This window comes from Lynx canadensis, chromosome D1 (assembly GCF_007474595.2).
Source record: "Lynx canadensis isolate LIC74 chromosome D1, mLynCan4.pri.v2, whole genome shotgun sequence".
NCBI lineage: Eukaryota > Metazoa > Chordata > Mammalia > Carnivora > Felidae > Lynx > Lynx canadensis.
Window position 1 is genome coordinate 114,846,788 of NC_044312.2, and position 27,512 is coordinate 114,874,299.

Below are 27,512 nucleotides of genomic sequence, written 5' to 3' on the forward strand. Positions count from 1 at the left end.
ACAGCCAGAGGCAGCAGGAACCCCCCTGAAGAAGGTGCCCCGCCCACCGTCTGCCCAGTCCGCCCCACGGCTGTGGTGTGCGCCCTCTGGGACCCAGTCTGCCCCCGCCCCGTTCCTGGGTTTCACGGACAGGCTTAAAAATCACACAGAGTCTGCAAGGTGCAAAATGCTCCAGATGTATTTATGGAACCAGTTGGCCATTTCCCGAGGCCCAGGGCCGAGGCAGGGGTGAGGCTCTGCCTCCCGGTGGCCAGCCGAATGGCCGGGCACCACATCCAAGTGGCCGTCATCGATAAGACCCTTCCGTGATGCTTACGTCCGGGGAAAAGCAGACTGGACCCGTGGCCAGAGGAGCCCCGCCTGCCCAGGTCCCTCAGGGCCGTCACACTTCCAAGGGCCGTGGACCCTGCAGACGGAAGAGCGGGGCGGGCAGTGCATCCTGATCTCGGGCCGCCTGGACCGAGGTCCCACCGGCCTTGGAGCTGGGGCTACGGGGAACGGGACCCTTATCGCTGGGTCCTGGAGGGAGGTGGCCGGGAGCTCCAAGGACTGCTGGACCCCCTCCTCCAGCCCGTGTGCCCCGTCTCCTGGCTCTGCTCCTCGTCACTCTGCAAGGGCCCCGACTCCTTCGAATGGCTTAGGTTGCCGCGGGGGCCGCACTGCTGCCCCACACAGCCGCACTCCTTCACCAGGGTGTAGCCGAAGGTTCGGCTGGAGCCGTCCTTGCAGCGCAGGGTCACTGTCGTCGGCGACACCCGCAGCTCCCTGCAGCAGCTGCAGTTCCGCTCTATGGTGTTGGCCTCCAGCGAGTACCTGTGGGCAGGGCCCGCTCAGCACCCGGCGCCACGCCCGGAGCCCCCCGCAGGCCCCGGGGCCCCACGTGCCCATCCCGGGCTCCCCCGGCGGACTCCGGGCCGGCAGCGTGCCACCGCTGACCTGTGGGCACGCCGCCAAGGGGGCCACTGTGTCCGCGGCCTCAGTAGTAAACAGAACAGCCTGATTCCATCGGCCTCCGAAGGCCTGGCCCCAGCCACCACCCCCCCGCACCCCCCGCAGCGTCAGGACCCCACCGCCTGCCCCCCCACCCCCGTCCTGCCTTCCCCTCCGGCCCGGGCGCCCGGCACAGCCAGTCCTGGGGACGCTGCCCTGCGGAAACTGGTCTCTGCCTGGCGGAGTCGGGGCTCACGTACTTGGCACTGCTGTCCCCGCAGTTGCCCTGGCAGTAGGCCACCCTCGTGGGCCGCGGGGACCTGCAATCTCCATGCACGATGACCTCACGCTTGTAGTATACCGCACAGGCCGACTCTGCGGGCGACACGGGAGGCGGGGGCGCGGCTCAGGCCTGGATGGCTCCCCGGCCCCCCCCATCCCCCCACCCCCAGTGGGCAGGATCGACCACCCCCCGCAGACGCTCGCACTCACGGTTCCGAGGTTGGGGCGGGGGACAGGCGAGACAGCAGCCGTCCTCGCTCAGCTGGGCCTGGGCCTGTGCCGACAGAGGGGCTGCTTGAGCGCCGGAGCGGCCGGCCCGGAAGCAGGGGGTCACACGGCAGTGGACAGTGCCCCACGCAGGCAGGGGGCGCCCCTGTGGGTGCTGCAGGGGGCCCACCGCGCCTCCCCGCCCCCACCCCGGGCGAATCTTGCCGTGGCCTCCCGTGGGCCCGCAGCGTGCCAGGCGGGGCCGTGTGTCCCCGGAGCTCACCGCAGGGCAGTTGAGTGGGGGACACGCCTTCTTCCTGGTCACCACCACGAGCCCGTCCCGGTGCTTCTCACACTCGTGGGTCACACACGGGTTCGTGGGGTCTGGCCAGGACTGGCCGGGCTGCGAGGAAGAGGCACCAGCAGGGTGAGCGGGCAGGGGAGGTCCGTCTGCCCGTCTACGTGTCTGCCCCCCAGCCCGTGGGCTTCCGGAGCCCCCCTCTGCCCGGGGGCCCCGGTGCACCAGACCCTGCCGTCCCTGTGCGCCTCACAGCTGCTCTGTCCAGGCCGGGGTGAGGCCCGGCCTGCCTGGGGCTCCTGCGAGGGGCGTGCTGGCTCTGTCCCTCCCGGGACTCATCCCCCGGCCCTGGGCCCCCCCCCCCCCAGCCGGGCCCTGCGGCCACGACTCACGTAGAAGATGCGGGTGGAACTGTCACTGGCGTTCACGACACAGGCCTGCTGCACACACAGGCCACAGCACTGCCCACTCTGCTCCTGATACTCGAAGCCCTGCGGGCAGGGGTGGAGAGGGCGGGCTGAAAATGGAGCCCGAGCCCGGGCGCTGGCTTTCCCGGGGTGGACGCAGGCACTCACCGCGGGGCAGTGGGTGTTGCAAATCTGGGTCTCACAGCTGATGACGACCGTGTCCAACTGGGGACTGCTGGACACCTCACACCTGCACGTTTCGCACAGACTGGAGGAGACCACGGAGCCGGGCTGGGGAGGGTCAGGGTGGCCAGTGTTGGCGAGCTCAGACCGGGCCCCGGGCCCCTGCCTTCCCGGCCCCCCCTGCTCCAGGCCCGGCCCCCCCCCCCCGCCAGGCAGACCGGTCCCCCTGGGTGACTCTGGGTGGGCGAGGGGGAGCCCCAGGCCCTTGCCTCCGTGGGCGGTGGTCCCCGGAGAGCTCACGGCTGCCTTGCGGCCACCCGAGCCAGCAGGGGTCCTGGCCCAGGCTCGGGAGGAGCCGGCAGGGGCAGGGGCGGAGAGCGCTCAGGGTCCCGTGTGCCCCGGGGGTCCGGACCTCCATCTGCTCCTTACCCGGTACAAGGTTCCGTTAACGCTGCAGACATCCCAGCCTGTGCAAGAGGAGAACAGCCTCACGGAGCCACCCTGACCTCCCGCCCTCCCGCCACCCTGTCCGCACGGGCAGTCGCCCGGCCCCGGGGTCCCCGGCCGCGGTGGTCCAGCCGTGGCTTCATCCAGCTTTACCCCGAGCCACGGAGAACCCCGAGAGAGGCTGCCCCCCCCCCCCCGCAGCGCGCAGCGCAGCCCGGAGAAAAGACACTCACTGCAGTTCTGGCTGGGGCAGCAGGCCCCCTCCGTATAGGTCACGACCGGGTGGGAGCCCTCGGGACAGGCCACGGGCTTGGGGCAGTAGCTGGTGTCACAGGCTGCAGTGGGCAGGACGGAGGTGCTCGGGGGCCTGTGTCCGGCTCTGCGCCAGCTCCCACCCCCACCCGGGGGTGATCCCCAGGGGTCTTCGGGAGCGCCAGCCACCCGGTGGGCAGGTGGTGGGTCCCCCAGGTGCCAGCGTCCCCCCAAGTGCCGGCGCCACGGCACCCTCGTGGGCAGGCGCCCCTGTGCTTTCGGCCGAAGCCGACCCGGAAGGCATGGGGCGGGGGGCAGGGGCAGCAGCCCGGACTCACCGCAGTTGTACTGGGGGCAGCACTGGCCGGCCTGCGGGGCTGCAGGCACAGGCACGAAGCCGGGCAGGGGGCAGGCTGGGGGCAGGGGGCAGGGCTGCCTGTGACAGCTCATTGTCAGCGTGCTGCTCTCACAGGTGCACCGCTGGCAGTCCACGCTGATGGTGTGGCCGGGCTGCAGGAGGAGGCACGTGTGAGCCCAGGGCTGTGGGGTCAGTCACCTGCCTGTCCAGGCACGGCTGCAGCCAGACCAGGTGGTTCTGGGAGCCCACCGACGAGGGCCAGTGGGGGAACCCGGGGGAAGGGGGCCTCGAGAGTGCAGGGCGGTGGCCGCAGGGGCAGGAGATGGGGTGGGAGGTGCCATGTGGGTGACCTCACGGTGTCCGAGTGGAGCCGGAGGACAGGGCAGGGCCACCCCCGGGGGTGGGCACCCCCACGTAGAAGCCTCCCAGATCTTGCCGGAGAAGCCTGGGCCCCTCCCTGCCCCTCATCTGAAACTCTGGCGCCGAGAGGAAGCCCTGCCCCCCCCCCCCCCCGGCATGGCGCACTCACCTCCACAGCCTCCCCGTGGGGGCCCAGGCACCCTGGAGGGAGAGAGAGTGAGGTCAGCGGTGGGCGGCAGCAGCCCCCAGCCCTTCGGGGGCAGGAGCCACGTCGGGGGGCCCCCGGGCCCTGGCTGGGAAGTGCAGATCTGGGAGGGCGGTTGGTCCTGGCACTCGCTCGGGCGGAAGGTGCACCTGCCAGCCCCAAGCCCCACGCCCGCCCCCACCCGCCACCCCCCACCGTGGGGACGTACTGTGGCAGTCCGCAGGCACGCAGACTGGAGAGCTCATGCTGAAATGCGTCATGTTCTCTGGACAGAAGCAGCCTTCTGTGATGGGGACAGTGTCCTGAAGAGCCCTGTAGGGACAGCAGAGGGCCGGCCTGGTCCCTGTGCTCTCCAGGGCAGGGGAAGGCCGGGCCAGGGTCCCCGGGGGTGGGTCTAGGAGGGGGAGGCGGGTGCATACACGAGGCTGGTGTTGTTGTCACTCCCATAGCAGTATGAGGGCTTGGACGGGCCACACGGCAGGTACACCTTGTCAGCAGGGCAGGTGAACGCTGTGAGGAGGGAGAGGACACCTGAGGCCGAGGGCCCCGGCCCCGAGCCAACTCATCCCCAGGCATCCGCCGGGGGGGCTCTGCAGCCCGGGAGCGGGGCCCCGCCGGCCCCACCCCTGCGTGCACGGCCCTGCCACCCCTGTGCTCTAGGCCCTGAGTCCCCAATCTGGGTGCTCCTCCCTTCTTTCCAGGAGCCGAGTGCAGTCTGCCCTGGGGTCAACCATCCCCCCTCCCCCTCCTCCTCTTCCCCCAGCTCCTCCCCGCTCCTCCCCACCCCCCCCCACCCCGCTCCAGGAAGTCCAGCCACTGGTCGTCCGGCCCCTGGCCACACGCTGGCACCGGCCGATGCCGCTCGGAGGACACTCACAGCACGTGTGGTTGGTGTGGCGCCTCCAGTCGATGCACACGCCTCGGGAGGCGCAGAGGGACGCATACAGCTCCAGGCTAGAGCACAGCACGTTGGAGTCGTTCAGGTGGCAGTGGTCGAAGGTGCAGCCTTGGTAGAATGCCAGCGGGGGGATCAGAGGGTGGCACAGCTCGAAGACCCTGTGGCCGGGAGCACCGGGTCGTGGGGCAGCTCGGGCCTGCCCGGGTCTGCGTGCCCCGGGGAGGGCGGCCGGCGGCTGCCCCACGGCTCTTTCTGTCTCGAGGTCTCCCCTGGGCTGGAAAGCCAGGTGGCGCCCGGGGTCATGACGCAGGCCCGGACCCACGGCCAGCCCTGGCGGACCCACAGCGACCCTCTTCCCCCCGGGGGGGCCCCGTAGGCCCACTCTGCGCCCCCACATCTCACTCGCTCAGAATCAGCTGGCAGATCGGCGAAGGCAGGCAGGGGGCGGGCGAGGGCGTGGGCCCGACTGCAGTGGGCTTCGGGGGTGGCCCGTGGCAGGGCGGCTGGTGGGGCGTCGTCACCTTCCAGTGGCCGGACATATCAGAGCAGGAGGGCACCACGGTGCCCCCGGGGAGACGGCACTCATCCTTCTTGTCATTGGTGCAGGTGCCTGGGGCCAGGGAGGCGGGGGAGGCTGACTGGGGCCAGTAGAGCACCCCCCCCACCACCACCTGCCCGAGCGCGCAGCGTCCCCGAGCTGGGGGTGGGGCCCTGGCGCTCAGCGCGGCACTCGATGGCCTGGCTGAGAGACCTGAGCCTTTGAGCTTCCAACACGCCCCCCACTGAGACACCGGGCAGTCCCCCTGGGGGACGGGCAGGTGCGAGCCTCAGGTGTGGGGCACACGGCCAGGCCCCCCGCCCCGCGAGCTGCTGACCCGCACCCGCTGGGAGCCGCTGGAAAGCAGAACCGCCTACAGGCTCGGTGCCCTGAGGCAGTTTCGGCCCCGGCCGGCCGAGAATGTGTCCTCCGGGGTGGGGGGGACTCGGCCAAGGCGACCCTTCCCGCACCAGGCGCTCCCAGCTACAGGCACGGAGCAGAGAAAGGGCCCGGCGTGGGCAGAGCCCGGCGGGGACAGGCGCTCACCGCACTGCCCCTCGGTGTTGTTGGCGAACTTGCTGAAAGGCAGCTCCACCGAGAAGATGAGGCCGGAGAACATGACCTGGACGCCGAGCTCGGGGATGGTCAGGTACATCTTGATGCCGATCTGGGAGACGCTCACGCCGTCCTTCTGGAAGCCGGGCTTGACCACTTTGTCGTTGAAGATGATCTAGACACACGCGGCGGGCCAAGGAGAGGAGCGAATGAGGGGCGCCCCCGGCCGGCCCCGGTCCGCGTGGGGCTGCCCGGGGCGGGGCTCCCCACCTCGTTGGTCATCACCCCGAGCACGGGCTTGTGGGTCAGCACGACGCGGTCCTGCCGGTACTCGACGATGATGGACTGCGGGCAGGAGAGCCCGTCCTCCGCCCCGCAGAAGTAGTTGTCGATGAGCACGCGGAAGTGGCCGTACACGGGTAGGATCTGCTGCACCAGCACGTACGTGCAGTTGTCCAGGAACGTGTAGTAGGTGCCGTCGAAGGTGATGTAGTGGGGGTCGCCCCAGCCGCTGCACACACCTGCGGGCACGCGGCGGCCTTACGCGGGGCCCCCTCCCACCCCCGCCCCACGGGCTCTGGGGCTCAGGCAGGATTCCACCCGGCACCGTCCGTCCCCTGCCCTGCCGTCCGGAAGGCCTTCCCGGTGTCTAACCCAGGTCCCTCCCTCCCCCTCAGCCTGGCCCCCGGCTCACACTGGCACCGGTAGTGCGGGCAGCAGCTGTCGGGGTCGACCACCTTCACGGGCGGGTAGCCGTTGGCGCACACCGGCCGCTGCACCTGCGGGCACGGCCGCGGCTGCAGGGTGATGACACCGTTGCCCTCGCAGGTGGCCTGAGAGCAGTTGGGCATGGCCCAGGTCTCGCCTTTCTGTGGAGGAAAGACCTCAGGCTTGTGGCGCCGGGCTCCCCTGAGAGAGGAGCCGCGGGAGGGGACCGGGCTGGCGAGGGGGGCTCTCTGGGGGGCGGAGGTGGTCCCCCGCCACCCTGTTCCTCACACGTGGCCTCCACTCCCGGAGCTCCGCCCGACCCTACACGCCCTCCCTGGCTGCCCGGCGCCCCCCAGAGCCTGGACCACCCGCTTGGGTGCCCGGTCGTCCGCAGCCAGCCGAGCCTCCACCCCAGGCCACGCGCTCCCGGCTGCCGGGCCGGGACCCGTCCCCGGCAGTGACCAGAACCGGCCACTTCCCCGCCTGCCTGCTTCGGCCCGAGGCCACGGACTTTCCCACTCAGCCGAGCTGCAAAGACGCTGAGGGTCCCTGCGCCAGCCTGTGCGGTGGGCGGGGAGGGGGGAGTTACCTTTCTTGGGGGGACCGCGTTTGGGCACCCCTGCGCGGTGACGGGCGCGGAGGCTGAAGGGGAGGACCCGGCCGGGGAGGTGGTTGGGACGGGAGGTGTTGTGCCGCTGGCACAGGTGTAGTGCGTCCTGACCACGTGGCAGTCCAGGCTGCACGTGGCATAATAGCAGTGGCCGTCGAGGTCGGTCCGGTTGTAAATGATGGATCCTGGCAGACAAGGGGACAGGCGGGTGTCAGCGGGGCCATGCTGGGGGGCGGGGAGAGGCACAGCGCGGACTGGCCCCTGCAGGGTGGCGGTCCGCCCCGAGGGCTGACCTGGTAGGAGGCCCTCCTGCCCAGAAACGAACGGGATGAATCCTAGAGGACGGCTCACTGCCGCCTCGGGGACAACACGTGGCTCAGTCACGGGGACAAAGGACCCCTCCCTCTCCCTCACAGTGGCCGGGGCAGCACACACCTGCGCGGTAGAACTTGTCAGACACGCTGCAGTAACATGTCGTGGTGGACACCACGGAGGTCGGTTCTGGAGGGGACGAGGGCTTGGTGGATGGAGTCGCGTAAGGCGTCACAGAAGTACGAGGGCAGTGCTCCGGGGGCTCACAGCACAGCACGCGGACCTCGTAGTTGCACATCCCGACCTCGCCACTCTGGTCCCGGTTCCGGCACATCAGGTCCTTGCTGATGTTGCACTCTACCACCTGGCCCAGCGTCTCGATGCTGACCTCGGGGTGGCTCTCGACCCGGCACTCCAGCCGCGTGATGTACTCGGGCCGGCGACAGATTTTCCCTCCCCTTCTGACGATGTTGCCGAGGGTGTCCGCGTCTCCTCCGTGGGGCCCCGGGGACGGGAAGTCCACGTCGAACCACTTGGTCCACCTGCACTGTGGCTGGCAGGGGATGGTCACGGGTGTGAAGTGGGTTGTTTCAGTTTTGAGAACAGGGCTTGTGCTCATTGTAGGACCAGAGGTTGTGCTGCGTTTGGGCTCAGAGGTTGGGCTGGTTTTTGTCACCGAGGTTGGGCTGGTTTCTGTCACCGAGGTTGGGCTGGTTTCTGTCACCGAGGTTGGCCTGGTTTCTGTCACCGAGGTTGGGCTGGTCTCTGTCACCGAGGTTGAGCTGGTCTCTGTCACCGAGGTTGGGCTGGTCTCTGTCACCGAAGTTGGCCTGGTTTCTGTCACTGAGATTGAGCTGGTCTCTGTCACCAAGGTTGAGCTGGTTTCCGTCACCGAGGTCGAGCTGGTTTCTGTCACCGAGGTCGGGCTGGTCTCTGTCACCGAGGTTGGCCTGGTTTTTGTCACCGAGGTTGGGCTGGTTTCTGTCACCAAGGTTGGCCTGGTTTCTGTCACCGAGGTTGAGCTGGTTTCTGTCACCGAGGTTGGGCTGGTCTCTGTCACCGAGGTTGAGCTGGTCTCTGTCACCGAGGTTGGCCTGGTTTTTGTCACCGAGGTTGGGCTGGTTTCTGTCACCGAGGTTGGGCTGGTTTCTGTCACCGAGGTTGGCCTGGTCTCTGTCACCGAGGTTGAGCTGGTCTCTGTCACCGAGGTTGGCCTGGTTTCTGTCACCGAAGTTGGCCTGGTTTCTGTCACTGAGATTGAGCTGGTTTCTGTCACCGAGGTTGGGCTGGTCTCTGTCACCGAGGTTGGGCTGGTCTCTGTCACCGAGGTTGGCCTGGTTTTTGTCACTGAGGTTGAGCTGGTTTCTGTCACCGAGGTTGGGCTGGTCTCTGTCACTGAGGTTGGGCTGGTTTCTGTCACCGAAGTTGGCCTGGTTTTTGTCACTGAGGTTGAGCTGGTCTCTGTCACCGAGGTTGAGCTGGTCTCTGTCACCGAGGTTGGCCTGGTTTCTGTCACCGAAGTTGGCCTGGTTTCTGTCACTGAGATTGAGCTGGTTTCTGTCACCAAGGTTGAACTGGTTTCTGTCACCGAGGTCGAGCTGGTTTCTGTCACCGAGGTTGGGCTGGTCTCTGTCACCGAGGTTGAGCTGGTTTCTGTCACCGAGGTTGGCCTGGTTTTTGTCACCGAGGTTGGGCTGGTTTCTGTCACCAAGGTAGGCCTGGTTTTTGTCACCGAGGTTGGGCTGGTTTCTGTCACCAAGGTTGGCCTGGTTTTTGTCACCGAGGTTGGGCTGGTTTCTGTCACCGAGGTTGGCCTGGTTTTTGTCACCGAGGTTGAGCTGGTTTCTGTCACCGAGGTTGGGCTGGTCTCTGTCACCGAGGTTGGGCTGGTTTCTGTCACCGAAGTTGGCCTAGTTTCTGTCACTGAGATTGAGCTGGTTTCTGTCACCAAGGTTGAACTGGTTTCTGTCACCGAGGTCGAGCTGGTTTCTGTCACCGAGGTTGGGCTGGTCTCTGTCACCGAGGTTGGGCTGGTTTCTGTCACCGAAGTTGGCCTGGTTTTTGTCACTGAGGTTGAGCTGGTCTCTGTCACCGAGGTTGAGCTGGTCTCTGTCACCGAGGTTGGCCTGGTTTCTGTCACCGAAGTTGGCCTGGTTTCTGTCACTGAGATTGAGCTGGTTTCTGTCACCAAGGTTGAACTGGTTTCTGTCACCGAGGTCGAGCTGGTTTCTGTCACCGAGGTTGGGCTGGTCTCTGTCACTGAGGTTGAGCTGGTTTCTGTCACCGAGGTTGGCCTGGTTTTTGTCACCGAGGTTGGGCTGGTTTCTGTCACCGAGGTAGGCCTGGTTTTTGTCACCGAGGTTGGGCTGGTTTCTGTCACCGAGGTTGGCCTGGTTTTTGTCACTGAGGTTGAGCTGGTTTCTGTCACCGAGGTTGGGCTGGTCTCTGTCACCGAGGTTGGGCTGGTTTCTGTCACCAAAGTTGGCTTAGTTTCTGTCACTGAGATTGAGCTGGTTTCTGTCACCGAGGTTGAACTGGTTTCTGTCACCGAGGTCGAGCTGGTTTCTGTCACCGAGGTTGGGCTGGTCTCTGTCACTGAGGTTGGGCTGGTTTCTGTCACTGAAGTTGGCCTGGTTTTTGTCACTGAGGTTGAGCTGGTCTCTGTCACCGAGGTTGAGCTGGTCTCTGTCACCGAGGTTGGGCTGGTTTCTGTCACCAAAGTTGGCCTGGTTTCTGTCACCGAGATTGAGCTGGTTTCTGTCACCAAGGTTGAACTGGTTTCTGTCACCGAGGTCGAGCTGGTTTCTGTCACCGAGGTTGGGCTGGTCTCTGTCACCGAGGTTGAGCTGGTTTCTGTCACCGAGGTTGGCCTGGTTTTTGTCACCGAGGTTGGGCTGGTTTCTGTCACCGAGGTTGAGCTGGTCTCTGTCACCAAGGTTGGGCTGGTCTCTGTCACCGAGGTCGAGCTGGTTTCTGTCACCGAGGTTGGCCTGGTTTCTGTCACCGAGGTTGGCCTTGTTTCTGTCACTGAGGTTGGGCTGCTTTCTGTCACCGAGGTTTGGCTGGTTTCTGTCACTGAGGTTGGCCTGGTTTCTGTCACCAACGTTGAGCTGATCTCTGTCACTGAGGTTGGCCTGGTTTCTGTCACCGAGGTTGGGCTGGTCTCTGTCACCAAGGTTGAGCTGGTCTCTGTCACCGAGGTTGGCCTGGTTTCTGTTACGGAGGTTGAGCTGGTTTCTGTCACCGAGGTTGAACTGGTTTCTGTCACCGAGGTTGGGCTGGTTTCTGTCACCGAGGTTGAGCTGGTTTTCGGCACGGAGGTTGAGCTGGATGTCACCAGGTGGGAGGTGGTTTCAGTTAGCCTGGTGGTGCTAACGCTTGAAGTGTGAGGTACTCCGACAGTTTTGTGGGTAGAGCAGTACTCTGGGGGCTCACAGCACAGCACGCGGACCTCGTAGTTGAGGCACATCCCGACGTCGCCACCCTGGTCCCGGTTCCGGCACACCAGGCCCTTGCTGACATTGCACTCTACCACCTGGCCCAGCGTCTCGATGCTGACCTCGGGGTGGCTCTCGGCCCGGCACTCCAGCCGCGTGATGTACTCGGGCCGGCGACAGATTTTCTCTCCCCTTCTGACGATGTTGCCGAAGGTTTCCACGTCTCCTCCGTGGGGCCCAGGGGATGGGAAGTCCACGTCGAACCACTTGGTCCACGTGCACTGTGGCTGGCAGGGGATGGTCACGGCTGGGGAGACTGAGTGTGTGCCGGTTGTGATGCTGGTTGTGGGGTGCGCGTGCACGGAGCTGGCAGTGCTGTGCCGTGTGGGAGACGAGGGGATTCCGGTGGTCCAGGTAAGCTGTGTCTGGGTCCCGGGTTCCTCTCGGGTGGAATACGTGGTCTCAGACGTCACAGGGTGTGTGGTGCTTCTGCACACATCCACCAGCTCGCAGCACTCGATCCGGATTTCGTAGTTATAACAGATCGGCGGCAACTGGTTCCTGTTGAGGCATAACAGCCCCAGGCTCTTGTCACAGATCAGGTCCTGCCCCAGCTCCTCCAGTGGGATGTTTGGGAAGAACTGTGCCCTACACTCCACGTTGCTGGGCTTTTCACAGAATTTATGTCCTTTGGCTCTCAAGTCATGAAAAGTGTCGAAATCTCCACCGTTTATGCCAGGACCAGGGTAGCTGCTGTCGAACCATTGGGTCCAGTTGCACAACTTTTGTAAACAAGGTTCAGGTGTCGTTGAAACTGGCATTGGCCTCGAGGTCAACAGAGTGTTTTTCACAGTTGTAGTGGTCCCTGGGACAGGTGTAGGGGTACTTGGGACGGGTGTAGAGGTACTCGGGGTGGTTGTAGTGGTCCCTGGGACGGGAGTAGAGGTACTCGGGGTGGTCGTAGTGGTCCCTGGGACAGGTGTAGGGGTACTCAGGGTGGTCGTAGTGGTCCCTGGGACAGGTGTAAGGGTACTCGGGGTGGTCGTAGTGGTCCCTGGGACAGGTGTAGGGGTACTCGGGGTGGTCGTAGTGGTCCCTGGGACAGGTGTAGGGGTACTCGGGGTGGTCGTAGTGGTCCCTGGGACAGGAGTAGAGGTACTCGGGGTGGTCGTAGTGGTCCCTGGGACAGGTGTAGAGGTACTCGGGGTGGTCGTAGTGGTCCCTGGGACAGGTGTAGACGTACTCGGGGTGGTCGTAGTAGTCCCTGGGACAGGAGTAGAGGTACTCGGGGTGGTTGTAGTGGTCCCTGGGACAGGTGTAGGGGTACTTGGGGTAGGTGTAGGGGTACTCAGGGTGGTTGTAGTGGTCCCTGGGACAGGAGTAGAGGTACTCAGGGTGGTTGTAGTGGTCCCTGGGACAGATGTAGACGTACTCGGGGTGGTTGTAGTGGTCCCTGGGATAGGAGTAGAGGTACTCGGGGTGGTTGTAGTGGTCCCTGGGACAGGTGTAGGGGTACTTGGGGTGGTTGTAGTGGTCCCTGGGACAGGAGTAGAGGTACTCAGGGTGGTTGTAGTGGTCTCTGGGACAGGAGTAGAGGTACTCAGGGTGGTTGTAGTGGTCCCTGGGACAGGTGTAGACGTACTCGGGGTGGTTGTAGTGGTCCCTGGGATAGGAGTAGAGGTACTCAGGGTGGTTGTAGTGGTCCCTGGGACAGGTGTAGGGGTACTTGGGGTGGTTGTAGTGGTCCCTGGGACAGGAGTAGAAGTACTCAGGGTGGTTGTAGTGGTCCCTGGGACAGGTGTAGTGGTCCCTGGGACAGGAGTAGAGGTACTCGGGGTGGTTGTAGTGGTCCCTGGGACAGGAGTAGAGGTACTCGGGGTGGTTGTAGTGGTCCCTGGGACAGGAGTAGAGGTACTCGGGGTGGTTGTGCTCGTCCCTGGGACAGGAGTAGAGGTACTCGGGGTGGTTGTAGTGGTCCCTGGGACAGGAGTAGAGGTACTCGGGGTGGTTGTAGTGGTCCCTGGGACAGGAGTAGAGGTACTCGGCGTGGTTGTAGTGGTCCCTGGGATAGGAGTAGAGGTACTCGGGGTGGTTGTAGTGGTCCCTGGGACAGGAGTAGAGGTACTCGGGGTGGTTGTAGTGGTCCCTGGGACAGGTGTAGGGGTACTCGGGGTGGTTGTAGTGGTCCCTGGGACGGGAGTAGAGGTACTCGGGGTGGTTGTAGTGGTCCCTGGGATGGGAGTAGAGGTACTCGGGGTGGTTGTAGTGGTCCCTGGGACAGGTGTAGACGTACTCGGGGTGGTTGTAGTGGTCCCTGGGACAGGAGTAGAGGTACTCGGGGTGGTTGTAGTGGTCCCTGGGACGGGAGTAGAGGTACTCGGGGTGGTTGTAGTGGTCCCTGGGACAGGAGTAGACGTACTCGGGGTGGTTGTAGTGGTCCCTGGGACGGGAGTAGAGGTACTCAGGGTGGTTGTAGTGGTCCCTGGGACAGGAGTAGAGGTACTCGGGGTGGTTGTAGTGGTCCCTGGGATAGGAGTAGAGGTACTCGGGGTGGTTGTAGTGGTCCCTGGGACAGGTGTAGGGGTACTCGGGGTGGTTGTAGTGGTCTCTGGGACAGGTGTAGACGTACTCGGGGTGGTTGTGCTCGTCCCTGGGACAGGTGTGGTGGTCTGGGTTTGACCGCCAGTGGTAGGGCAGGTACGGGGGAAGCAGCACTGGACCCTGATCTGGTAGTTGTGGCAAAGCCCCGAAGCCTGCTTGCGGTTGTAACAGGTCAGGCCCCGCGCTGGACTGCACTCCACGTGCTGCCCCAGGACCTGGATCGGTACCTCGGGGGCGTCCTCAGCCCGACACTCCACCCTCTTCGGCGTCGGGCAGACCTGGTACCCGTGGGCACGGAGGTTCTCCAGCGTGTCGAAGTCACCGCTGTCGATGCCCCGTCCCGGGTGACTGACGTCCAGCCACGGTGACCACCGGCAATCTTCCCCACAGGCCTGGCGGGACCGGGGAGGGCTCGTCGGAGGACTGGAGGTCGTGCCTGGGGTGGAGGACGGGGCACCGCTCCGAGTGCTGGGCCGCACCGTGCTCTTGGCAGGGCTGTGGCACGTGTGGGCTGGACGTGTTGAGCTCACGACTGAGGGCAGAAGAGAAGGCGGGAGGGCTAAGTCTCTTAGGCTCCCCGAGGCACCCTGTCACCCCTTGTCCCTGTCCCCCCGGCAGTCAGCTGCCTTGCACGTCTCACCATGTCAGTCTGCGTGACCGTCCCCCCCTGTGACGGGAGCTTGGGAAACACAGGGACCGAGTTCCCGGGACACACCCGGCACAGGGCATGTGTGGAGCCCACAGCAGTTGAATAAATAGGTGAATCGATCTCGTTTACACCCTGAGCAGAATTTGCACTCTTTCGGGAAGGTCCGCTAGGGCTCTAAGGACGACCCCCTTAAGAGGGAGAGGAGCTGGGCTACCTGACCCTCGGTGTGGCCTAAGACAGGCAGGTGGCAATGATGGGGCAAGGACTCCCCAGGGGTGCTCCCGGTGGCCCTTCCATCCAAAGGCCTGCCTGAGGTCCCCTGTCAGAGCCCTACCCCGTGCCAGGGGCCCCGGCCCTGACGGCACAGCTGAGGACGCCGGTCCCGCCCTGCACGCTGGACGAGCGGGCCCTTCCTGGCTGCAGAGATGACAAGCGTCCGGCCCCCGGTCCCCTCCTGGATTCCCGGCACGAGGGGCGGCCCCGCCTTACCGAGCGGGGGTGTGGAGAAGGAGAAGGTGGTTGGTGGCGTGGGGGTGGTGGGGCCGCAGGGGTAGACCCTCCTGTCGATGGTGCCGTTGGCCGAGCAGCGGGCGGAGATGCAGCCCCCCGTGCCGTCGGTCGTGTGGTAGATGACGTCCCCCGGGCGGAAGCGCCGCCCGTCATAGGTGCAGACACAGGCTGTGAGGAGGAGGGGGTGCCGGGCACGTGAGGGGCGGGGGGGCGGGCGGGGACCTGGAGACCCCAGACCCGAGGAAGGCCGCCGGCCGCTCACCCTCGGTGTCGTAGGCGCACTGCACCCCGCTCTCGCTGCAGACGCTGGCGACGGGAGGAAGAAGGTGAGTCTGGGGGCGAGGGCATCGCCGCGGTGCCGGAGCCGGCCCTCAGCCCCGGCCGCTGGGCACGGAGGCCGAGGTCGCGCCCTCTCAGGGAGCCCCTTCCAGTCAGTGACCACTGGGGGCCGGCGTCGCTCCCCGCTGACCGCCCGACGGCCACCTCCCGTTCGGGGCATCTGCTCCGGCGGCCTTGGGGCGGCCTCGTGACTCGGCGTCACCCCCTCCCGCTCCTCTCCCCTCCCCTCAACGCCTCAGGCTGCGGCCCCCCGTCCGTCCCGCAGGGCGAGGGTCGAACCCCACACGCTCCAGCTGCTTGCCCCTCTGGTCAAGGACTCACCAGGACTGGCAGTTCCTGTCAGACGGCACCATCTCCCCCGGCCGGTATGACTTGCCTTGGACGCGGCAGGGCGGCGGCGGGGGGGGCGTGGGGCACGTGGCCACACACTGCATCTGGTCCTCGTCGAAGATGGGGGCTTCTGGCGGGCACTTGGGGTAGCAGCCTGCAGCCCAGAGAGGCCTGAGTCCCAGCCGACCGCCTGCCCGACCGCCCCACCCCCACCGCCTTGGCCCAGTCCCCAGCTCGAGGCCGCACCCACAGCGGCACCTCCGGGGGTTGGGACCCCAGGGCCCCAGGACAGACCCCGCCATGACCCCAGGACCCCAGGCGGCCCCTCTGGCCAGCAGGGCAGCAGCGCACCTTCCAGGCCCGGCAGGTCGGTCAGGCAGCGGCCGCTCGGGTTCCGGCAGGTCCTCATGCAGGGCGGGCCACACGGCTGGTAGTGCCACTCGCACTGGCCCTCGCGGTTGTAGTAGTCGCAGAACAAGGCTGCAGGTGAGGGGGCCGACTCAGCGGGCCGGCTCCGGCCAGAGCGAGCCACCAGCGGCCCCAGGCGGGGCGCCGCCCTGGCAACGACGGCCTCCAGGGCCACCCGGCGGCCGGCCGGGCTCCCCCTGCACCCCGACCTTCGACCAAGCCCCGTCCCTCCCCTGTGCCTCCCGCATGGGGCCTCGGGGGGTGTGGGCCCCAAATGCCCGTGACCGGACGCAGCCGCGGGTCCCCCGGCTCCTCGGGGGTGCCGCCTGCCAGGGTGGGGGACCCCGGCCGGAGCGGCTGCCCACTACGCTCCCCTCCGGCCAGGTTCTAAGCGGGCGGGGTCGGGGAGCAGGGCTCTACTGACCCCTCTGGGTTCCAGAACATTCTCCCGTCTGTCCATCGGTGACACCCCTCCCCATTTCACGTTCCTTTCCGACACCCGCCGTCCCCCTCCGCGGGCGACCAGCCTTAACCGCGCAGTGTGTCGCTCCCTGGGGTGGGGGCCCGCCCTGCCCCGACGACACATCCCGTGAACTCACGGCAGATGTCCGGGGTCCGCCAGGACACGCACACGCCCACGTCGTGGCAGGCCTGGGCGTAGGCGGCCACGGCCGTGCAGAGACACTCACAGTCGCCCCCGGAGTCACAGGCACACGCGTCGCCCACGCAGGCCTCATAGTACTTGGCGGGCTCCACCTGGCGGGGGAGAGAGGCTTCGGATTCAGGGCCGGATTCCCCGGGGCTGCTGGGGGTCAGGCCCGGGGCGTGGCCGGACCTGGGCCGTCTCCCCCGCCGCTCAGGGACAGCAGATTCATGGTCCCGCGGGGCGGACCGCGGGCTGGTCCAAAAGGTGGAAGGAGATGCCAGCCCCACTTCTGTCCCTTCCTCCCCAGGCGCCCCGGGAGCACCCACATACGTGGGCGTGGCAGGCGGCGAAGGTGGCGCTGTTGAGGACACTGCACTGCTTCTGGGCCCAGGACTTGCGGTGCGGGTTGGCGGTGCAGGCGTCCCTGGGGGCCGGGGCGTCGGCGCAGGACGGGGAGAATTTCCAGCTGTTGCCAAACTCCAGGGCGTTGCCCACCACGGACTGGCTCCGCGTGGTGAAGTCATTGACGGCGTTGTCGTCAAAGTTCCCGCACAGCCCGCAGACCCGGCCCTGCACACGAGGGGGCTCAGGACACAGGCTGCAAGGGCCAGAGCCCCTGTCCCTGCCTCCTGTGCCCCCGTTCCTTTCCCCCCGGGGCTGCGTGTCCCCAGGACACCTTGGGGGGGAGGGTAGCGCTGTGCCTCCGGGCACGGCCCCACTTAGCGCTCGGGGCCACGGGGGTGTCCCTCCTGTAGGAAAGAGGTCCCCCAAAGACTGGCTCAGATCACCGGGGACCCGTGAGCATGGCGTCATGTGGAAATAGGGCCTCCGCAGGTGGAGTTCCAGCTAGCACGGACGCATCCTGGCTGAGGACACAGGGCCTGGTGTCCTCGTAGGACTGGGACATTTGGGCACAGACACACAGAGCAAAGACAGCAACGTGAGGTTGCAGGCAGAGGTCGGAGCGTCGCCTGGGGCCCCAGAAGCCGGAGGAGGCCGGGGGGATCCTCCCCCCAAGCATCCAGGGGCGCATCCTGGGACCGCAGCCTGGAGGGACCTTCAGCTCTGGGAGAAGGAGCCACGGCGCGCAGTGGACACAGGCGGACCTCCTACCTGCCGCCTCCCTCGAGGCCCGCCGGCTGAATCCCTCCTCTGTCCGTCTGTGTGTGTCCCCCACCCCACAGCCGTCCCAGCCGGCCCTCGGTCTGGGCCGTCCTGGGGCGGGGGCCCACCTTGAACTCGGGGCTGAGTTTGAGGAAGATGCTGGTCTTCCTGTCCCACAGCAGCACCAGGCCGACCTCGGTGTCCACCACCAGGTAGATGCCCATCTGGCGGATGGAGTAGGGGGCCTCCTGCCCCACGCCCTTCTGGATCACCTCCACTTTGCCGCCACTCAGCTTCAGCTCGTAGCTCTGCGGGGGGGGGGGGGGATGCGGTCCCTTAGGCCCGTCCCCACTCACCTTCCAAGAGTTCCCCGGGGCCTCTGAGCGGCTGCCCCCGTTCCCACCCGGCCCCCCACTCACCCCCAGGAAGAGCTTGAGGTCCTTGGAGCAGGTGACACCCGTGGTCCCGCAGGGGACGTTCTCCGTGACGACTCGGAAGGTCCCGTTGGCAGTGCTGTTCCCACCACAGTGGTCCTGGGGACAGGTGGAGGCCGACGCGGCAGTTGGGGTGGGGGGGTGGGGGCTGGGACGGCCTGGGCAGCTTGCAGGGGGCGGGGGGCGGGGACCGTGTACCTGAAGCAGTGTGTACGCGCAGTCGCCGCTGAAGCTGTAGCTCCGCCCATCGAAGGTGATGTAGTGGCCGTCCCCATACACCGTGCAGGTGGCCAGGCAGGGCTCACGTGTGCACTGCCACATCCTGCTTTTACAGGTGCTGAGGGAGGGTGGGGGGGACAGTCAGGCCGAAGCGGGGCCGGCCCGGCCGGGGTGGGGTCCCGGGGCCCCGCCTACCAAGTGTTGCAGCCCACCCGGACGGTCTGGCCGGGCAGGTAGCTGGCCTCGTCGTGCACGCAGGGACAGTCCTCCACGGCGACACAGCCGCCTTCACCGTCGGCCACCAGCCCGTCGGGGCACACGCAGCCGGGCTCGCACCGGGGGCTGTACTGTGGGGCACAACACACAGGTCAGGGGGCCGGGGGTGACGGCGGAGGTGACAGCAGAGGGCCCCCCCGCCACGGCCTGCAGGGGGCCCGGACAGCGTTCGGGCAGGGGTCTTCCTGGGCCCAGCCTGAGAGGGCCACGCGGCGGGTGCCCATGGGGGGTCCCTGGGGGCGTGGGGAACACTCACACACTCCATGTCCAAGGTGAGGCAGCTCTTCTGACAGCCGGCCCCGGCGGCCCCCGGCGTGGCATTGCGACAGTCAACGTAGACCATGGGCGGGGTGCAGACTGGGGAGGCAGGGGCCGTTGAGGGGCCCCCAGCCGCCACCCACCAGGCTGGCTCTGAGAGTTTCCCAGCAGCCGGGGGTGTGCCGCCCCGAGGCCTGACCGGCCGGGTGCTGCGTGGGCGCGAGAGTGAGGCCTGCTCCCACCCCCTCGCCACCCCCTCCCCGAGCCCAGAGGGCACAGACCAGGCCTGACGCAGAAACGTGTCAGCCCCCCGCCAGCCACGCTGACCCGGGCGCGTCCGCCCAGAAGCTTGGCGTGGAAACGAGAGCCCCTCCCTCCCGCTCTCAGGGCTCACCTGGGGCAGGGGTGTGGCCTCCGATGCAGCTCAGCAAGCCTTGCGTGCAAGTGCTGGGAGGAGAGGGCGGTCAGAGGGCCCCCCCCCCCACCTCAGCCGCCCTGCTCCCCAGGCCCAGCCGGCAGGGGCTCTCACCAGATGGCCCCACGCTCGTGCAGCGACTCCCCGTTGGGGACCACGGAGCCCTCGTGGTAGCAGGGACAGCTGCTGGCCGGCACACACTTGCCCGCTTCGTCCATGAAGGTGCCTTGGGGGCAGGCGCAGCCGTCCACGGGGACAAAGCGGATGCCGCAGGTGACGTCCTCGTGACTCCGGGCCCGGCAGGTGGGCTGGCAGGAGCTGATGTGGTACTGGTAGGTCAGCGACTTCGGGCAGGTGGCCATGGGCTTCGCTGCAGGATGCCGGGAAGGGGGCGGCGCTCAGCGCAGGGCGGAGGTCGCCACCCGGTCCCCGGCCACCCCCCCCCGCGGCCCTGCCCACCCCGGGCCTGCTCCAGCCGCGGGGTCCCCGGCCAGCACGGGAGCCCCAAGCAGGGAGAGCCACGGAGCGTGTATTCCTGCACCGGGGGACCCTCGGGGACACTCACTGCACACGCCGTCCCTCCAGCCTCTGAGCAGCACCCCCTTGGCGGCACAGGCGCGCACGTAGGAGGACAGGGCCGCACACAGACAGTCCTCGCTCTTCTGACAGTTGCACGTGTCGAACATGCAGTTCTGGGGACGGGGCCGTGGTCACCCACACTCAGCGAGCATCCCCACGCTGCCCCCCGCCTCCTCTGGGGCCCCTCCTCGAGCTGGCGCCGGGGGCCCCCACACCCCCGGCAGACCCCCTCCAGGTGGGAGCTGGAAGGACTACGGCCCCTGATCTCCGTAGCCGGCGGAGCCGGGCTAGCCCGGGCCAGAGGGGACGGGCCAGGGGGAGGCCGTTACCGAGTGGTAAGTGCCGGGGCTCACGGCAGCGTGGCACTGGGCGAAGGGGCCATGGGGGTCCTTCAGTCGGGAGCACCAATGCTGAGCGTACTTCTCTGTGGACGGAGGAGCGGGGAGGTCAGCTGGGGTCACACAGAAGCGCCTTCCGCAGAGGACGGCGCCCGGAGCGGGCAGGCTCCTGGCTCCTTCCGAGCGCCCGTCTGTGGCCCACAGGCACACCGAGGGCCGCCTCCACCACCCCCACAACACCCTGTTCCTTTCCTTCCGGAAGTTACCACGGCCGCTGGGGAGTTTGCCTGTGAACCACCTGAATCGCTCCTTCGGGGCCGGAGTGGACCTCCGTGGCCGGGGGGGGGGGGGGGGGGGGGGGTCACCGGCACGCAGGGGGCCCTGGGGCCCCATGGATCCACGTACCGTTCTCTACGCTGAGGGAGCAGGGGTCCTCGAAGCTGTTCTTGACGTTGGGGCAGGCGGCCTGGGTCTTCCAGGTGTTGGCGAAGGCGGCGGCTGTGCCCTCCACCACGCCGCTGAGGGTCCGGAAGTCATCGGCCTGGTTCTGGTTGAAGTTCCCGCACAGGCCTGGGGCAGGGGGGCAGCATGAGGCCCCGAGAGCCCCGGCCGCCGAGGGCGGGCTCCGGCCCCCAGGGCAGGCGGCCCCTCTTACCGCAGGTCAGCCCGCGGAGCTCGGGCGCCAGCCTCAGGAACACCTGCATGGTGGGCACCAGCTGGACGTCCAGCTGCAGACCCAGGTTGGTCTGGGCGATGATGAAGAAGGTTGAGGGTCTGAAGAGCGTGACGTTGGCTGTGGACACAGGGGACAAGGTCTCAGTGGGGTGTGAGCAGCGGCACCCTCAGGGGGCCAGGGCCGGCGCCCTCACCTGCTGAGACGGGCATCTGGGTGTAGATCTGGTTCACAAACACCTCCCCGCTGGCCTTGACCACGATGACCTGGGAGCAGTACACAGCAGGGTCAGGGCAAGTCGGGGCTCTGCCAGCGCCCCAAGTGGCCCCAGAGGCCCTGACGTGCCCCTGAGAGACCCCTGCCCATGGAGGCCACAGGCTCCCACAAAGAGGGGCCGATGACCCCATGCTCAGCTTGTCTGCGTGTCCTTCAAGGACTGCATTTTCTCAGTCACGTAAAAACACAAGTGACTTTATAAAATACGGACGTTGCCTTCAATGCACGAGCTACCGGACGTGCCCTGGTCCCTCCCTGAGCTGCTCCATCTGAGGACCGTCACTCAGAGATCTGTGGGGTGGGAGGGTCCCCGGGCCGTGCCCCCTGGCCACTCGCCGCCCACACGGGGATCGAGGGCTTGGGCAGAGGTCACTTGCCACGAGGGACACGGATTTCCCCCAACCCACGTCTGCTCTCACTATGCCCCCCCACCAGCCCCCACCCGGGTCTGCCCTCACCGTGTGCCCCCCCCCCAGGCCCCCCGGATCTGCTCTCACCGTGTGCCCCCCGTCCAGGCTCAAGGTCAGGCTCTTGAGGCAAGTCTCACTGTCCGTCAGACCGCACCTGCGCAACTCCGCCAGCACAGTGAAGGCGCTGCTGTCACAGGGCTGCAGACACGAGTGCTCACACTCTGCCCAGAGACCCCAGCCCCCTGCGTCCCCCCCCCCCCACCGCCTGGCTCCCTGTGGGGCTGGTACCAGGAGCCGGGGCATTTTCCCAGGGCGGCCTCAGAGGCAGCCGCTGCACGCAGCCCAGGCAGGGGCTCCCGTGTGACAGCCGCTCTGTCCCAGCGAGGACCCCGGGGCCCGTACCTTGGCCAACACGTAGCTGCAGTCTCCGTGCACTGTGTACTGCCTCTCGTCGAACGTGGAGAAGTGGGCGCCCCCCAGCACCGAGCAGGTGCCAGGACATGGCACCTCCTGGCAGCTCCACCGGCCGCTGGAGCAGGTGCTGGGTGCGGGTAGAGACCACGTGAGCGCGGCCCCCGGGAGCACCCAGCCCCTCCCTCCTCACCGGCAGGTGGACAAGGGTCTTGCCCAGGCCTGCCCGCATCACCGCACAGCCCGGGGCCCCTCGGTGCCCGTGCGGAGAGCCACTGGCCAGTGCCCAGGGCCCCACGTGAGGGATGGCATCCAGCACTTGGGCCCTGGCCTCCGAGGGGCCATCCCAGGACGCGTCTGGGGTGACGGACAGGAGGGCAGGGGCCTGGGTCCTACCAGTTGGCACAGTCTGTGGAGTAGACAGCCCCCGGAGCATAGGTGGCCCCGTTGTACACGCAGGCGCACTGGGGTGCGGGGATGCAGCCCGTCTGGCCGATGTCGTCGAGCACCGTCCCTGCAGAAGCAGGCGGCCACCGCGTGAGCATGTGGAGGAGACCAGCCCTCCGCCCCAGGCTGCCCTGCCCTTCGGGGGCCCTTCAGATCCGGGGGTCCAGAACGCCTCTGTGATTCTCGGGGGGCAGGCGGGGGTGGGGGCCCCTCTCACCCTCGGGGCAGAAGCAGCCGGCCATGCAGTGGTCCTCGCAGAGCTGGGAGTGCTCCGGGTTGGAGCAGGTGTCCGCACAGGGCGAGCCGCACTCGCGGTACTGCATGTTGAGGGGGCACGTCTGGGCTGCAGGGTAGAGGACGGGGGCGGGGGGTGGCGGTGGTCACACCCTGCCCCCACCTCTGGACCGAGGCAGGGCAGCACGGTGACGGGGCTGGGGCCGGCCGGGGCACTCACGGCACAGGTCGGGGCCGCGCCAGTCCAGGGGCCGCCCCCCGGCGTGGGCGCACTGGCGGGAGTACTCGGCGACCGTATCGCAGACGCAGCTGGTCAGCTCGGCGTGCTCGCACAGGCAGAGGTCTTGCCGGCAGGCCTGCACGTAGCTGCTGGCGTCCACCAGGGCGTTGCAGCCCCGGAAGGGCCAGCTGCTCAGGATCTCCTCACAGATGCCCTGGGGCCGAGCCGGGAGGCCGTGCTCAGTCCAGGCCCCGGACTCTCCTCTGGACTCACAGCCCACCCCCCCAGCCCGGCCCCCGCCGCCACTCCCTCCAGGACTTACGGTGCCCAGTGAGCAAGTCAGCGGGGGCACAGGTGCAGGGTCCTGACACTGCTCCGTGGGGCCGTGCAACTTCTGCAGATTCCCGAACTCGATGGGGGTCAGCTTGACACCTGCGGGGAGCACAAGCCGTCCCCCAGGTTGCCCGCGGCGTCCCGGCTGCCCCTGCTCCCCCACCCACACCGCTGGGTTAGGCAGTGGCCACAAGGGACATTCAGGGTGTCTGAAGACTGGGGAAACAGCCAAGGCTCTGGGGCTTGCAGGCCGAGGGCGGAGGCCTATTGACTGAGGCTCTCCAAGCCCAGGGCGGGCCTGTAGTCCAGAGGGCTGGAGAGTGACCCCAACCTCCCCCCCTGCCCCCCCCCCCAGCCAAGCCTGCGCTGGGCCTGCCGGGCCAGGGCCACCGGACGCATGGGCAGGCTCGTTCCCTCACGGCCAGAAGCATCTATGGGTGAGCCTTAAGTGGGGCTTCACGGGCCTGGCGAAGGGGACCTGGGGGCCGGGGACCCCGGCTCGTGCGGGTCCCACTTCTTGGCGGCGAAGTCTGGAGGCCCGAGCAACAGTGACGGGGCCTGATGGGAGGTGGGACTCTGGTCTCAGGTGAGGAGGGTGCGTGGTTACACATCCACTTCCCAGAGCAGCCGCGCCGAGCACAGGCCCCCAGATGTGCCTCCGGGCGCACGGCTGAGTGTGCGGGCAGGTGCGCCTGTGGGTGCTGGGATTGTGCAGGTGCGGGTGTGCGTGCACGTGCACACAAGTTGGAGACAAGGCGGCCTTCCAGGGAGCCCCGGGGAAGGGGCCCGGAGCAGACACATGGGACAGCCGTGGGGAGGGGCTCACCGTGGGAGAGGAACTCGTCGAAGACAGGCACACCGTTAAAGTCTCCACAGAGCCCGCAGGTCTGGTTCGAGTACTTGGCGTCCAGCTCCAGCTGGAAGGAGAGGGACACGTCAGCCACTGGCCCTGCCAGGGACGTCTCGGGACGGGAGGGACAGACAAGGTGTGGGACACTTCCAAGGAGGGGCTGTCAGGGACCGTGGACCAGCCCCCGGCCCCCACAATGCAGAGCAGGGCTCTCTGTCCTGGAGGAGACACCCCACTCACGCGGGGTCTCCATCGGGGGTGCAGATCCCAGCGCCCCCATAGCACCTTGGCTCCCTCCTCCCCCACCCTGTTGGGGACCTTCTCTGACCTCCCCACCCACCCTTGCCCGGAGCACTTTCTTCCCTCCCTGGGAAGGCTGTTGGGCTGGAGACGCCCCCCCCCCAACCCCAGCCCTGGGCCCCGGCCTCACCAGGAGACTGTCGTCCTGGCTCCACATGAAGGCCAGGCCCAGCCTGGCCACCACCTTCAGGTAGCTGCTGCTGTGCTCGATGATGACACCAGACTGGCTAAAAGGCAGCTGGATTCTGCGGAGAGAGGGCGCGGCTGAGGCGGCGAGGGGCGCGCAGGGGGCAGCGCGGTCCCCTGCGGTCACGCGTGGGACACGAGCACAGTGCCCGTGGACAGTGGCAGCAGGGGGAGTGGGGGAGACAAGGGAGTCTGCAGTCCTGGGGTCACAGGACCAGGAGGGGACCACTTCCAGGGGCAGGAAAAGAGCGCGGGGCCCCAGTGGGGGAGGGGCCATGGGCCCCCGTCTCGGGGACAAGCCTACGTCCCCCTCACAGCCCCCCAGACTCACGGGAGCCCGTTGACCTGGATGGAGCTCTTGGTCAACTCGATGACCATGCCATCCAGCTTCATGGTGACTCTGGCCAGCGTGGTGACATTGGACTCCAGGCCGCGGCGGACCTGGACGTTGAAGTCCTCGTAGGCGGCCCCGCAGTGCGCGGAGAGGACGTAGTTGCACAGGCCCGGGAAGCGGAAGACGTCCCCGTCGAAGGTCTTATAGTGGAAGTCGCCCCAGGTGCTGCACACCCGCCCGTTGTGCGCGGCGTTCAGAGCTGTGGGGAGCCAGGGCAGTCCTGAGGGGCGCCCCCGTGCCCCCAAGTCCAGCACACTGCTGCCCGAGGGCCGGGCGTCTGGGGAGGAGCCGCCTGGACCCAGACCCTCCTGGCGACCGGGGCCCTTTCCCAGCACTTCTCCCGGGTCCACCTGGGAAGCGGGACCCCACCCAGCTGCCCCCTCCCAGCCCGGCCTCACAGGCCCTCCCTCACCTCGAACCACTGGCGCCGTCCTCAGAGGGGGGAGGATGGTCACGCCGCGCAGCCGGTCGCCTGCGGGAGCAGGGGCAGGGTGACACAGCGCCCCCCACGCACATGGCTTCTGCTGGGCGTAGGCATCTCTGCCACCCACACAAGGCGACTGGAGGTGGCCTCTCCAAGGCTGTGGCCACAAGGCGCCCGGGGGGCCGGGCTGCACGTACACTCGAGCAGCAAAGCCTCCTCCAGCGACAGCCTCCGCCTTGCACCTCTGCCACGCCATCCCGAGGGGCCGGGAGCTCTCAGCCCTGCACTGTGTTCACGCCTGGGACTTTCTTATGCCCAGAATCTCAAAAGTCAACCTTGGGCGCAGAGGCCAGGCGTGGATGAGCCTCCCGTGGGCCCAGTGCTGGGAAATGCAGGCAGATTGTCTGGGCTTCAGGGCCACACACCCAGAGTGGCGGCACAGAAATACCCGGAGAGGCCACCCCACCAGCCCCCACCCCCAGGCCACGCGGACGCATACGTGGATGAAATATCAGGGGTTACGGGGAGACAGCAGGATGTCGCCGTGAGCTCAGCAGGCCCCTGGCCCCGAGTGGGGCAGCCCTGACGGGGGTGGGGGGCCGACTCACCAGCGGGCCCCTGGGTGACAGGAAGGAGGTCCAGGTACTCGTGGCCATGTTCCACAGAGCCTACGGAGGAAGAGAGGGATGGGCGGGCAGAAGGGGCCAGAACAGGAGGGGGTTCTCTCTGTGCAGGGCTGGGGACGCTGGGAAGGTCTCTGTCCACACCGTCCACACCAGGTCCGGGCTGAGCCACGATCCTCTCTGAGCATTACCTCAGCCTGGCTCCCCAAGCCCTCGAGGGGGGGTCCCCTGGCCCTGACAGGGTGTCCCCGGGAGCCTTGCGTTCACCGAGTATCTCCCCACTCCGCACAGCGGCCCGTGGAGGGTCGAACAGTAAAGCCAGCGGTCTGGAGGACAACTTGGAACAGACTGGGGAGTGTGGAGCTGAGTGGGGTGGGGCTGCACCGTAGAGGGGGTGCTCAGGGCCACCGCACGGGGGGGTGGCTCAGCACGGGGGTGCACAGGGCAGGAGAGCTGAGGGCTGGCCGTGTCGGCCCCGAGGCCGCCCCAAGAACCTGGCGCGGCTTGGAAGGCCGATCTCTGAGGCCCTCAGAGGCCACGCCAGCGTGGCAGGAGGGGCCTGCCCCTGCAGGGGCCAGCTGCCCTCACCGGTAGGGACTGGCCCCGCACACGGCGGCAAGAGCCAAGGACTGAAGTGTATGGGCCACACGGGGCGCCGTGGCATGGTCCCCTCTGTGCTGAGTGCCTCGGGAACACGGGCCCCTGGCCCCTCCTGCACACTGCCACCCCGCGCCCGGCCAGAACCCAGCTGGCCCCTGGGAAGTGGAGGTGCAGACCTGGGGGGAGGGGGCCGCAGAGGGTCTGTGAGTCCCTCCCCCCCACCGCCAGCATCCTCTCTGTGTGGACCTCACTATCACACCCTCGGCCCAAGGCTGAGGCTCCCGGAAAGCCCCCATAAGGCCCAGATGGGGAAAATGAGCGGGTAAACTGGGGGTGCATGGGGAGGGGGACCCAGGGATAGGAGGGCCGCTCCGCCAGGCTGGCCCAGGGGCCTGAGAACCCGCTCAGCCCAGGGCCTGGGGGTGGGGGGGGGTGCAGAGGCAGTGACCAGCAGGGCAACACGGGTGGAGGAGTGAGTGGGCTGCAGGCCGCTGCCAGGGAAGGCAGGCGGGGGGCTCAGAGACGCTGGGTTCCTGCTTCCTCGCCTCAGGCGAGCAGCCCAGCCTCAGAGGCCCCACCCCCAACGTGGACCCCCGCAGTCCCCGAGGGTTCCTCCCCAACCCCACCAGCTGGGACACCCGCAAGACGGCTCAGGGCCCGGGGCCGGGGGCCAGGCTGCCGGGGGCCAGGCTGCCGGGGGCCACTCACGGCCACACTCCACCCGCCCAGAGGCCCGGTCAAGGCGTCTGGGCGGCCTGCTGCCCTCCCGGCATGTGGGGGAAGCACCGGGATGCCAGGCCACGGCCAGGGCCAGCCTGGGAGAGCCGGTGAGTGGGCGCCTCACCTGTGTGCTGGGCCCAGGCCAGGGTGAGAGCCAGGGCCCAGAGCGGGGCCAGCTTCCTGCGGCCGACACCCATCCTGCAGAGGGAGGGGAGAAGTCCCCGGGGGCAGCCTCTGAGGAAGAGCCCTAGTGGCCGGGAGCTTTTTGTAGCCTCAGAGCTGGCTCCGGTCCCCGTGGCTCCACGTGGGTGGGCGGGG

The 27,512-nt window shown here is 67.5% G+C and overlaps 1 protein-coding gene across 1 annotated transcript; it reads right to left on the reverse strand.

Moving 5' to 3' along the window:
- Positions 1-153: 153 nt before the first annotated feature.
- MUC5AC (mucin 5AC, oligomeric mucus/gel-forming) lies at positions 154-27,424 on the reverse strand. The gene is made up of 51 exons (XM_032594956.1): positions 27,319-27,424; positions 25,860-25,919; positions 25,240-25,299; positions 24,765-25,026; positions 24,378-24,492; positions 23,924-24,014; positions 23,087-23,196; positions 22,765-22,978; positions 22,528-22,653; positions 22,260-22,377; positions 21,855-21,993; positions 21,540-21,650; positions 20,963-21,032; positions 20,749-20,886; positions 20,499-20,663; positions 20,085-20,179; positions 19,742-19,868; positions 19,291-19,546; positions 19,156-19,208; positions 18,760-18,860; positions 18,423-18,574; positions 18,207-18,345; positions 17,703-18,107; positions 16,801-17,040; positions 16,424-16,580; positions 15,768-15,896; positions 15,408-15,570; positions 15,010-15,053; positions 14,727-14,915; positions 12,798-14,120; positions 12,063-12,650; positions 10,181-10,193; positions 7,674-8,164; positions 7,218-7,423; positions 6,615-6,789; positions 6,191-6,441; positions 5,912-6,095; positions 5,230-5,437; positions 4,807-4,985; positions 4,349-4,439; positions 4,138-4,241; positions 3,894-3,925; positions 3,345-3,516; positions 2,988-3,089; positions 2,737-2,774; positions 2,293-2,415; positions 2,110-2,208; positions 1,703-1,822; positions 1,423-1,486; positions 1,191-1,305; positions 154-813 (listed from the first exon to the last, which is right to left on the reverse strand). Exons 1-51 carry the CDS (start codon positions 27,389-27,391, stop codon positions 507-509), a joined length of 9,087 nt encoding a protein of 3,028 aa, XP_032450847.1. The 5' UTR covers positions 27,392-27,424; the 3' UTR covers positions 154-506.
- Positions 27,425-27,512: the final 88 nt, after the last annotated feature.